This window comes from Muntiacus reevesi, chromosome 12 (genome assembly GCF_963930625.1).
Source record: "Muntiacus reevesi chromosome 12, mMunRee1.1, whole genome shotgun sequence".
Classification (NCBI taxonomy): Eukaryota; Metazoa; Chordata; class Mammalia; order Artiodactyla; family Cervidae; genus Muntiacus; species Muntiacus reevesi.
In genome coordinates this window covers 7,613,654-7,626,787 of record NC_089260.1, presented here as the reverse complement: position 1 = coordinate 7,626,787, position 13,134 = coordinate 7,613,654, and the positions used below count along the sequence as shown (strand labels likewise).

The 13,134-nt window shown below is 39.7% G+C and overlaps 1 protein-coding gene across 2 annotated transcripts in view; it reads right to left on the bottom strand.

Moving 5' to 3' along the window:
* Positions 1-10,885, bottom strand: part of RIPK2 (receptor interacting serine/threonine kinase 2) — a 33,732-nt gene extending 22,847 nt beyond the window's left edge. The window contains exons 1-2 of one of the 2 annotated variants that reach the window (XM_065903002.1): positions 10,472-10,885; positions 2,476-2,629 (exon numbers count right to left, since the gene is read on the bottom strand). In XM_065903002.1, the coding sequence (XP_065759074.1) occupies positions 2,476-2,629; positions 10,472-10,644 (327 nt within the window). In that variant the 5' untranslated portion in view covers positions 10,645-10,885. Of the gene's footprint in view, positions 1-2,475; positions 2,630-10,471 lie in introns of those variants that run through there. The other variant, XM_065903004.1, reaches the window with a different exon arrangement.
* Between the last annotated feature and the right edge of the window lie 2,249 nt (positions 10,886-13,134).

Here is a 13,134-nt window from a genome sequence, read left to right as displayed (position 1 = left end):
GTAATTTGATCTCTGGTTCTTCTTCCTTTACTAAATATAGCTTGTACATTTATAAGCTCTTGGTTCACATACTGCTAAAACCTAGCTTGAAGGATTTTGAGCATATCCTTGCTAGCACGTGAAACGAGCACAACTGTATGGTAGTTTGAACATTCTTTGGCATTGCCGGTCTTTGACACTGGGATGAAAACTGACCTTTTTCAGTCTCGTGGACATTATGCATTTTCCAAATTTGCTAACATATTGAGTGCAGCACTTTAACAGCATCATCTTTTAGGACTTTTAAATAGCTCAGCTGGTATTCCATCACCTCCACTAGGTCTGTTCACAGTAACGCTTCTTGAGGCCCACTTGACTTCATACTCCAAGACGTCTGGCTCTAGGTGAGTGACCATACCATCATGGTTATCCAGGTCATTAAGACCTTTTTTGTGTAGTTCTTCTGTAAACTCTGGCTACCTCTTCTTAATCTCTTCTGCTTCTGTTAGCTCCTTGCCATTTCTGTCCTTTATCATGCCCATCCTTGCATGAAATGTTTCCCTTGACATCTCCAATTTTCTTGAAGAGATTTCTAGTTTTTCCCATTCTACTGTTCATTTAAGAAGGCTTTCTTATCTCTCCTTGCTATTCTCTGGAACTCTACATTCAGTTGAGTATATCTTTCCCTTTCTTCCTTGCCTTTCATTTCTCTTCTTTCCTCATTTGTAAAGCCTCCTTGGACAACCACTTTGCCTTCTTGCATCCTTTTTGAGATGGTTTTGTTATTGCCTCTTGTACAATGTAACGAACCTCTGTCTATAGTTCTTCAGGCACTCTGTCTACCAAACCTAATCCCTTGAATCTGTTCATCACCTCTAGTGTATAAACATAAGGGATTTGATTTAGGTTATATCTGAATGGCCTAGTGGTTTTCCCTACTTTCTTCAATTTAAGTCTGAATCTTGCAATAACGAGCTCATGATCTGTGCCACAGTTAGCTCCAGGTCTTGTTTGGCTGACTGTATAGAGCTTCTCCATCCTTGGCCACAAAGACATAATCTTTTTTTTATATTGACCATCCAGTGATGTCCATGTGTAGAGTTATCTCTTAGGTTGTTGGAAAAGGCTATTTGCTATGACCAGCATGTTCTTTTGACAAAACTCTCTTAGCCTTTACCCTGCTCCATTTTGTATTCCAAGGCCAACCTTGCCTGTTATTCCAGGTATCTCTTGACTTCCTACTTTTGCATTTCATATATAATATAGAAATATTACAAATGTAACGCCTTTATTTCCTGGTACTTACAAATAATAGTCATCTGAATTTTCTTAAATGTTTTCCTAACTTAAACATTAATACAGCTGCCCAGGAAGATGAACATACTCAGAAGAAGTAGATAATCACTGGGAAAGATGGTAGATGAGTGCTCAACTTGTACTTTATGATTCCATCCAGAAATTAGCAATGTCTCTTAGGAGGCTCTAGAATTTCTAATGGGTTTCAAATTTGGGTACCAGAGTATCTACTGGGGTGCTAAGGTATGGGAGGGAAACATTAGAATCTATGCTTACATTCATTCAAAAAAAGGAAATTGTGTTTTGTATCTTAATTGCTGTGTTGGTTACACAAATCTTATGCACCGACACTAGTCACTTTACTCTGCCCTTGTTTTAGACTGTGCCGTCACAAACAGAATGTGTTGTGTCCTAAAATAAAGAGGAAGTCACTCCATGCTTCCTCATTTGCTCATAGAACACTGTGATGCACCAGAACTTACGAGTGTTCAGTGACTGGATTTTACAGATTATGTTACTACTCAGTTTTAAGTAAAGCAACCCTCACAAAACAGACCCAGGTATTTAAAAGTATTTCTTAAGGGAAACTGCAGGCTAGAGATAATCTTAATAAGGCCAAGCAACAACAGTAGATGAATACACACATTTTGAGAGTGAGGACCTCACCCCCTCAAAGTTGTTTACTAATGGCTTTCACAGTTAAAGACAGAGTAATTGGTACCTTGAAAAAAAGATAATACTGCTCATGCCATTGCCTATTATTGGAAAAACTCATGTATTTGATACTCAGAGATAGATTATTTGGCCTATTAATTCAGAACTTTGTGAACTGATATTACTAACATTTAATTAGAATACTAAATTGTCTTTAACATAAAATAAAAGTTGGCTTAAACCAACAATAAACTGTACAGTGTGCAGAGTCTATCTTTTCTCTCTCCTGCTCCTCTCCCACATATATATTACCTGTGGATACTGAAATTCAGTGTAAGCCTCAGGAACCTAAGCAGCATAATCTAAGTGATCAGAATGCAGGGTCTGGCTCCACAGTATTTTTAACAACACAAAAGAAGCCAGAAATGGTGAAATTTTACCACTGCAACTGTTTGTCATTATTCTTATTTTGGCTCACATGTAAAACCAAAGCACTGTATAGGTTAACTAACAGAATTCTAGCCACTGAAAATGTATAGTACTTACCCTATGTAGGAGCTCATTTAATGATCCATTTGGCATGTATTCAGTAACTATTCCCAAAAATTCAGGCTCATTGCAAATTCCCAAAATTGGAAGAATGTAACTAAATCGAGCTTTGTGTAAAATTTCAGCTTCTCTTAAGATGTCATTTCTTTCACTAAAGGAAAAAAAAGCACAATTATTTCAAAATAATGAAAAACACACAATTATCATGCCCATAATATTATTTAATTCTGGATTCTTTCATTCATTCATTAGCTTTTGACCTCATGTAAATTAGGCAACTTTTCTTAGTTTCTTCATATTTAAAGGAGAGAAAATATCTACCCTACATATTCCATACGTCTGTTTAGAGATCAAAATAACATATACAAACCACTGACAGAAAAAAGTGCTACATGTGAAAAAAAGTGCTACATATGGATTAAAACTGTACTTTTCCTAGGAAAGGGAAAGAAGACAATGTTTGTTTATAAAGTATTTGTATTAAAATGACAGATGCTTGGCCTAATTACATAAGTTTCTACTGTATTAAAATGATAAAATTTGATTAGACTGTTACCTTAAATTTTACAGTTGCATCAAGTCAAGTCAAGTCAAGTGAAGTCACTCAGTCGTGTCCAACTCTTTGTGACCCCATGGGCTGTAGTCCACCAGGCTCCTCCATTCATGGAATTTTCTAGGCAAGAGTACTGGAGTGGGTTGCCATTTCCTTCTCCAGTTACAGTTGCATACCATGTAAAAATTTTCTAAATATCCTGAATATTAAAACATTTAAATGTTGTAGATTTTAGTGACTAGATGATAATAGTTGCATAAGGGTCAATAACACTCAGAAATCATAGGCTGGAACTCAGGAAAAGAACACTGAGAAAAGATAAATGCTTATAACATTCCTGGGCTAACGCTGGATTCCAGATATTTCCTTATTCACTCATAAAAGAAATAAGTGTTGAACTTTCATCATGAATAAACCACAGTGCTCAGCCCTATGGAGACAATTAAGTTAAAAAACAAAACAAAACACTGATGGTGCAGTGGCTAAGAATCTGCCTGCCAAGGCAGGGGACTTGTGTTCAGTTCCTGGTCTGGGACGATTTCACATGTCATGGAGCAACTAAGCCCGTGGGCGACAACTACTGAGCCCATTCACCACAACTACTGAAGCCTGCATGCTCCAGGCCCTGCAGACACAACTACCTAAGCCAGTGCATCTGAGTCTGTGCTGCACGACGGGAGAGGCCACCGCCATGAGAAGCCCATGCACCACACCTAGAGGAGCCCCCACTCTCTGCCAACAGAGAAGGTCCACGTGCAGCAGCGAAGACCTAGCCCAACCAAAGATAAACAAAGCTGTGTGCACATGTCAAGCAAATAACAAATCAGATACAAAAATACAGTCTGTGACCTCAAGCTGTCCAGAAACCTTTTTAAGAAACATACAAGCTCATTGTGGTCTTGACTTGTGCATTTCCAATGATTAGTGGTCTTCCCAGGTGGTGCTAGTGGTAAAAACCTGCCTGTCAATGCAGGAGACATAAGAGAGTCAGGTTCGAATCCTGGGTCAGGAAGATCCCCTGGAGGAAGAAATGGCAACCCACTCCAGTATTCTTGCCCATATTACTGATGAACACAGACACAAAAATCCTCAACCAAGTATTAGCAAACCAAATCCAACAACATACTGAAAGCTTCATACACCATGATCAAGTGCGATTTATCCCTGGGATAAAAGGGTTCTTCAATACATGCAAATCAATGAATATGACAAATCATATTAACAAACTGAATAAAAATCACATGATCATTTCAATAGATGCAGAAAAAACTTTGGATAAAATTCAACACCCATTTATGATAAAAACTTTCCAGAAAGTGAGCATAGAGGGAACCTACCTCAACATTATAAAGGCCATATATGACAAACCTACAGCAAATATTCTCAACGATGAAAAACTAAAAGAATTTCCTCTCACATAAGGAACATGACAAGGGTATTCACTCTCAACACTATTATTCAGCATAGTTTTGGAAGTCCTAGCCACAGCAATCAGAAAAGGAAAAGAAATAAAAGGAATACAAATTGGAAAAGAAGACATAAAACTGTCACTGTTGGCAGATGACACAATACTTTACATAGAAAATCCTAAAGATGCCACCAGAAAACTACTAGAGCTCATCAGTGAATTTACTAAAGTTGCAGGATACAAAATTAAAACACAGAAATTTATTGCATTCTGCTACAGTAACAAAGAAAGATCAGAAAGAGAAATTAAGGAAACAATCTCATTTACTATTGCAACAAAAAAAAAATAAAATACCTAGGAATAAATCCACCTAAGGAAGCAAAAGATCTGTACACAGAAAACTGTAAGACACTGAGGAAAGACATTAAAGATACAAACATATGGAGAGATACACCATGTTCTTGAACTGGAAGCATCAATATTGTGAAAATGACTATACTACCCAGAGCAATCTACAGATTCAATGTAATCCTTATCAAATTACCAATGGCATTTTTCATAGAATTAGAACAGAAAATTTTACAATTTGTAGAAAATACAAAAGATCCCAAATAGCTCAAAACAACCTTGAGAAAGAAAAATGGAGCTGGAGGAATCAGGCTAACCTCAGATTATACCACAAAGCTACTGTCATCGAGACAGTATGGTACTGGTACAAAAATGAAAATACAGACCAACAGAATAGGATAGAAAGCCCAGAAACAAATCAATGCACATATGGTCAACTAATTTATGACTAAAGAGGCAAGAATATACAATGAGGACATCCTCTTCAATATGTAGTGCTGGGAAAACTGAATGGCTCCTTGTAAAAGGATGAAATTAGAACCCTCTAGTGCCACACACAAAAATAAACTCAAAATGAATTAAAGACCTGAATGTAAGGCCAAACACTGTAAAACCTGGAGGAAAATACAGGCAGAACATTCTTTGACATAAATCATAGTAGGATCTTTGCTGACCCACCTCTTAATGTCAATAAAAACCAAAATTAACAATTGGAATCTGTGCTTATTATGCACACATGAGCACATTTGCTTAGTTGTGTCTGCAGTCCGCCAGGCTTTGCCACCTTATGGACTGCAGCCTGCCAGGGTTCTCTGTCCATGGGATTTTCCTGGCTAGAATAGTGGAGAGGGTTGCTATTTCCTACTCCAGGGGATCTTCCTGATCCAGGGATCAAGCTCACATCTCCTGTACTGGAGGTGAATTCTTTACTGCTGAGCCACAATTGAACTTAAAAGTTTTTGCACAGCAAAGGACACCATAAACAAGACAAACAAGAAAATATCTGCTAATATTTTCTCCCTCAGAATGGGAAAAAATACTGGCAAATGAAGTAACTGACAAGGGATTTACCTCCAAAATATACAAACAGTTAAAGTAAAAAAAACAAAAACAAAAAACAAACAACCCAATCAAAAAATGGTGGAAGACCTACATAGACACTTCTCCAAGAAGGCATACATACGGCCAACCAACAGTTGAAAAGATGCTCAGCATCACTAATTATTAGAGATGTGAAAATCAAAACTATAATGAGACATCATTTACACCCATCAGAATGACCATCATTAAAAAAAAAAAACTACAAACAATAAATGCTGAAGAGGTTGTGGAGAAAGGGAACTCTCTTGCACTGTTGGTGGGAACGTAAATTGATATAGCCCTATGGAGAACAGTATGGAGGTTCCTTCAAAAATTAAAAACAGAACTACTGTATGACCCAGGAATTCCACTACTGGGCACAGACGCAGAGAAAGGCCATTATTCTAAAAGATAAATGCACCCCCAATGTTCACAGCAGCGCTATTTTTACAATAGCCAGAACACGGAAGCAACCTAGATATCCGTCTACAGATGAACGGATAAAGAAGATGCGGTACATATGTACAACGAAATATTGTTACTCAGCTATCAAGAAGAACTAAATTGGATCATTTGTTCCACCATCACTCCGCTGTGCAACAGCAATCCAAGTTCCCCCTTTCAAAAGGAATCTTTCTCCTCTGTCAGTACTGTTCCCCCCGCCCTGCATTGGCTAATGATAGGAAAAAGTTCTGCCAGCAAGCCATGTCCACTTCTAATTCACTGAAACCATGTTTCCTAGGAATCATTCCTCCTTTCAGTACTAAAACCTCCAAAACCACTAAGACTGAAGCTGCAGGGACCAAAAAATTCCTCAAGTGGTTTACTAGACATAATAAGAGAATGCAATGAAAATGTGTACATGTGTACACCAAAAGACGTACACAGCAATGTTCATAGAAGCTCTCGTCCTAATAGTCAAACAATGGAAACATCTCTAATGCCTATCAACAATAGAATGGATAAATGTGTTATAAAGTAGAATACTGAATACTGTATAGCAATGAAAATGAATGAGTGTTACCTGCTCCAGGTAACAACATGGATAAATCTTACAATGTTAGATAAGAGAAGCCAGAAACTAAAGATACATTATGCATTTAATTTATATCAAGGTTAACCACTATCAAGCCTAATCTTTGGTGTTAGAATTCAGGATGGTGATCACCCTTGGGAAGGATGACGAGTAATGACTAAGAAGGGACATAGTTATTGATCTGGGTGGTGACTATAGTTATCTTCACTTTGTGATGTCATGCTAAACAATTAGATTTGTGTTTTTCTATACATGTTATGCTTCCATTAAAAAGCTTATTAAAAAAATTCATATAACTGTCATCTTGCATATAATGTATAATTTCTCCAGGTGCTTTTGTTTAAACCACTGAAGATCTTGATGAATGGCTGCTGAAAACCAACACATTCCAGACCAGACTATGAGGCTTCCTTTAAAAACAAACAATAAACAAAGTAAAGCAAAAATATCTTAGCCATCCATGCTTTGAATAGGTAATATATTTACATGTTTCAAAATTCAAGAGTTACAAAAATACATAAAGAGCCTCTATCCTTCTTCCTGTTCTTCAGACACCTAGTACTCCAACTGTGAGGCAACCAATTATACCACTCTGAGACCAGCTTTAATTAAATTTGTTCCCTAAATTGCAACAGGTCTGTATTTGCCTTAAGAGATGTAGGTCAACAAGACAGTTATAGAGTAGCACCTTTGCAGGGAAAACACAGGACTGACCTGAAGGTTCCTGGATACCCTGAGAATTACAGAGAGCGCATGCTAGGGGAAATCTTGGTAATACTAAACATACTAATTCCTCCTCCTATTAAGAGTATGAGGCATTCTTCCTTCTCTTGTGATCCTATTATGTATCAGTCACTTTACTAAAGTTGGCTTTATTACCCCTATGAGAGCACTGCTGCTGCTGCTAAGTCGCTTCAGTCGTGTCCGTATGACCCCATAGACAGCAGCCCACCAGGCTCCTCCGTCCATGGGATTTTCCAGGCAAGAGTACTGGAGTGGGTTGCCACACTAGGCTTAGATAAATGAATAATTTTCTAATGGTCATGCTAATAATAAGTGGCAGGTTTGCAGTCAGATTTGAATTGCAATTGTGGGTTCTAACTACTTTGTTTTTTTTCCAATCACTGCTTAATCAGAGAAGGAAAATTCCTGAAGTCATATTTCAAAAAGAATGAGAGAGTGGGAAAACAGAATAAGCTACAACAGTTTAAAAAGGTTTTTATTGAGTTGGCCAAAAAGTTCATTCAGGTTATTCCACGTCATCTTGCAGAAAAATCTGAATGAACTTCTTGGTCAACCCAATATATTAAAAAACAAACAAACAAACAAACCAGAAATGTAAAATACAGCTTCTATAGACATATTGGCAAAAAAGAAAATTTCAGTCACAAAACAGTTAAACTATTTACACAAGGTGTTTGAACAACCAGTCAAACTCATGTACTCATAAGGAGCTGGGAGATTGTTGGGGAAGGTCCATTCATTGGGCAGAAGTCAGGTTATAGAGAATGATTCATCAATCATTAAATAAGAACATGTAACAGCACATAAACTTATTTTTCTTTTCTTTCAAAGAACAATGCAAACATTATCCACACGAGAGCCCAAGGAGTACATGTATTTATTATTCCCACTTCGTAAGTGAGGACACAGACATCCTGTGAGTCAACTGCATGTCCAGTCCTACGCTCAAGACGTCATATACACAGCTAATGTTAACATTCTAGGTAACAAGTAGGAGGAAATACACAATGCAGTAATGCCAGAGTGTTGCATTGGTCCTTAAGGCTTCTTTAAAGGCAGAATTAATTTCCTACCCAATTTAGTAGGAATTTTGGATTATGAAAATTGTTAATGAACATGGAAAGTGAACTCCCTTTTCATTTCTTGGCTCCAAATGGCACAAAACTTAAAATCTTGACAAGCAGCATCCAAAATGGGAGGATCAATCTGTTTTAAAATACCTAATGAGTCCATAACTGCTCGATTTCCATATATTTTAAGTTGATTCTAAAATACATCCACCCTCTCTAGTCAATCACCACCCTTCAAAGTTGACTACATATACATAACACATACACATACATGTGAATTGCCCTGTACTTGCTACACAGAATTCAAGACCTAGGGTAAACATACCCTGTATATCACTAAATCTGAATTATGGTACACAAAAAATGGAAGCAATCCCTAGAGGTATCTCAAACTTACTGTGGGACCTTGCCCATCCAAGCCTGATAGCAAGAGAACAAAGAAAAACCACAGGCAGATGAAAGTCAATAACATTAGCAGGGCTGAAGCTGAGGAATTTATCTGCTGTTGGATACTGACAGCTAATCAGGCATCTAGCATGATGTATTTTCACTTATATGATATAGGGGGAAGACCTGGGTTCGATCCCTGGGTTGGGAAGATCCCCTGGAGAAGGGAACCGCTACCCACTCCAGTATTCTGCCCTGGAAAATTCCATGGACCGCATAGTCCATGGGGGTTGCAGAGTCAGACACTACTGAGCGACTTTCACTTTCATGGGGGAGGGGGAAGAGAGGAGAATGTTTGCAATCACGGATGTTAACTTGCTAAGAATTGAATGCAGAGCCTAGTTAGATTTCTACCGGAAGGAAAACAGACTGGTGACTAAACTCACTGACCAATACATATAGTTGAAAGGTTTTTCTGGAAACAGAAACTAATGCAAGCCCTCCCATGAAATCTGGATAGTACACTAAAATTGTTCAATGGGAGAGGCATTCCAAAGTTTTGTCATTTAACAGTCTTCTGATTCCAGTTTATTGTTAGCAAAAATAACACAAGTTTCCTCTAGAGACAGCCTTCCTTTCCTGTGACAGTGAGGCGAAACTAAATTGAGTTGAGTTTTACGTCTAAACTCTTCTGACTACATGTAGTAAACCAAAAACCACAAGAAAAAGTCCAAAGCAAAACGTCCCAGATTCTACAGCAGTGCTGATCAATAAAAACATGTGACCCACCTATACAATTTGAAATTTTCAAGTCGCCACTTAAAAAAAAAAAGGTAGAAAGAAATATGCGAAGTGAACTTTACCAATATATTTATCACAACATATCAAAAGATACCATCTAAGCATATCATTTAAAATTATACATGAGATATTATAAGTTTCGATAGTAAGTGCTAAAAATCTAGCATGTATTTCCCACTAAGAACACATTTCAGTTCAGACAGCCATATTTTCAGCGTTCACCAGCTATGTGTGGCTAAGAGTTACCCATTGGGCGGTGCGAACCTGGAGTTCGACTTCAAAAGAAAAAAACAAAGTGAACACAACTGAAAATCAATAGAGAGGACGTTTAGAGTTGGGCTGTGATTGCTGGCTCTGGTGTCTGGAGAAAAAAAGCCCAGGAAAAAAAATACCAAAGCAGTGACAAGAAGCGAGATGGTGGCATCTACAGAGAAGCCGGCCGTTCCCCCCAGGTGAGCCTAAGCCTTGAAGGGCCGCTTCGAGGGGAAGCGGTCACCGTCGTCGGGGCTCCGGAGCCCAAGTGCCCGGGATGAGAGCCTCTGAGCCGGGCAGGGCCGCGGCCCTACCTGTCGAGCAGCGGGCTGTGGATCTGCAGGTGCTTCACGGCCACCTGAACGCGCCAGTCGGCGTGGCGGGCGGACGACACGGTGCCGGACGCGCCGCGGCTCAGGAAGCGCAGGTCGGCGAGCTTGTGGTACGGGATGGCGGGCAAGGCTCTGCAGACGGCCTCCGCGCTCATGGTGGCGGGCCGCGCCGGCCCTCCGGCCGCCGGCCGCTCCCGGAAGTGCCCGCCGCGCCCGCAGCTCCGCCCCGGCGCGGGGCCGGACGCTAGGTTGCCAGGCCGTCCATCCCCCAGGCGGCGCGCGCCACGCTCCTTATCCAAGGCCCGGGCGAACTCTCTCCGCAGACAAGTGAATGCTGAGGCGACGGTGCGCTCTGAAGACCGGCTTCCTCTCGCCGACCCGCCCCCCAGGCCGCGACCGCCACTGGAGCCCGCCGCTCGGAGCTCCGCCCTCCTCAGACGCTCCAGTGACGTCAGCGGGCGGACGCCGAGCCGGGGGCTTTCCCGCGCGCCAGCCCGAGGTCACGGCCGCGGGGAGCCCCGACCGCGTGTCCCGGGCCGGCGCGCCGCGGGCGACGGCCTGGGAGTGGGAAAGGCGCCCGGGGCGCTCGGTGCGTCTTCTCTCCGCGCCCCCCACCAGCGAGGGTTTGGAAGGGGTTTCCTGTGAGGAAATTTCTCCTCAGCCCCCTCACAGTTGGTCCGCAGGCCCTCCCGCCCTGGAAGACTCTCCTCTGGTCCGGTCTACTGGCAACGTATTTTTCTTTCCCTCATCCATGTTTACTCCTGACGCCCGTATTACAGCCAGAGATCGAAAAATAACCTTGAGAGGGTCCTTCCCTCTGACTTCAGACTGCAAACATTTCTTTCTTATAGATCTGGGAAGAACGCAGTATTTAATACCAACCAAAAAAACGATGGAAGCATCTTTTCGTCTTTTTTACCTTAAACACCTGTCTACACCTGAAATGGCTGTTTTGCAATGTGTGGTGCAGATATTGTACACAATAGCAGATTCGTGCTAGGCATTTAATTAGTTCTAAAACGTAATTAATAGGAAATGCCTGAGTTGAATCAGGGATTTCTGCCTAGGGAAATTCAACGCTTCCTGTATTTCTTTATTGCCCGAAACGTGAGTAGCAATGATATATTTTGCAATTAATGGAAGCTGTAATAAAGATTGTTTTGAAATCTGGTAATTTAAAATAAATTGCTTAGCTTTAAAGCTATGGTCTGATAATCTGTAGTTTATTTCTAAATAAGCTTTTTGCTACAAAAAGTGCTGAGAAAACTTTTCGTATTCATTCATTCAGTTTACAAACTAAGAGTTCTGGAGAAAGAGGACAAAAAGTAGGGAGGATGTTGTCAAAATAATAACTCAAGAATTTTTGTCAGGATCAAAGGTCAAAGGTCTTCATGTTGAAAGGGTCTACCAGCTAAGGTGGCCGCGGTGGTAAAGAATCTACCCGCCAATGCAGAAGACTCAAGAGACACTGGTTTGATGCCTGGGTTGGGAAGACTGCCTGGAGGAGGAAATGGCAACTCACTGGAGTATTCTTGCCTGGGAAATCGTATGGACTGAGGAGCCTGGCAGGCTACAGTCCATGGAGTCACAAAGAGTCTGATACAACTGAGCGTGCACGTGCACACACATACACACACACAGCACCCACAGTGAATAAGAAAAGACCTATATTAAAGTACATCATTAAAAAGGTCAAGACCCTAAGAGCAAATAGAAGATTCTAAGATTTCAGAGTGAAGAAACAAGAACAAACGGTGGGTATTAGAATGGCATCTGATTTCTCAGCAATAATGCTTCTATGCAGGTTTGTATTGCAATAGCTTCCAACCTAGAATTCTGTAGTCAAACTATCCATCAAGTATAAGAGCATAATGAAAACATTTCACATATATAAGGATGTAAAAACATTTATTTTTCATCTATCTACTTTTTAAAAGAGAAAACTACTAGAGGATGTACTCCAATAGAACATGACAGCAAAACGAGAAAGACATGGGGTCCAGAAAACAGGACCAGAGGGATGTGAAGAGAAATGCCAGGTGAAAGATATGTGGCAGGATTAGAGAGCAATTGTTTTCACTGGAGCAAGAAGATGGCAGATTCCAAGAAGAAAGAGTGATAAAAATCATTGAATTTATTTAGATGATTAATTTTGAATATTTTTATAGTTATGTTGCTAGACATTTGATCTAATCTATGAATAAAATTTGAGTGGGAGATTTAAAGCTATAGCAAAGTGAAAAAAAGAAATTATTAATTCCATGAAAATAAAATTATACAAGAATGGAAGCAACATTTCTCCAAACTTCTGTGGTTGTGAAAAGATTAAGACTTTTTAGAGCTTCTGAAATACTAGTATATTATAAATCTCTAAGAAGGAGAGAACATGCAGCATAGAAGGCTATAAAATTTATATTTTAAATATATTTCTTTAAAATTAACAGATAGTATTATATTCATGTGGTTCAAAATTTTAAAAATTTAAAAAGACTGATAACCCAATAAAAAGAAGAAGACGTAGATACTTCACAAAAGGGGATATCTAAACAGCGAATAGTAAATGAATGTGAAAAGGTATTCGATATCATTAGTTACTAGAGAACTACAAGTTAAAACCATGATGAAATAACACTACACAAATATAA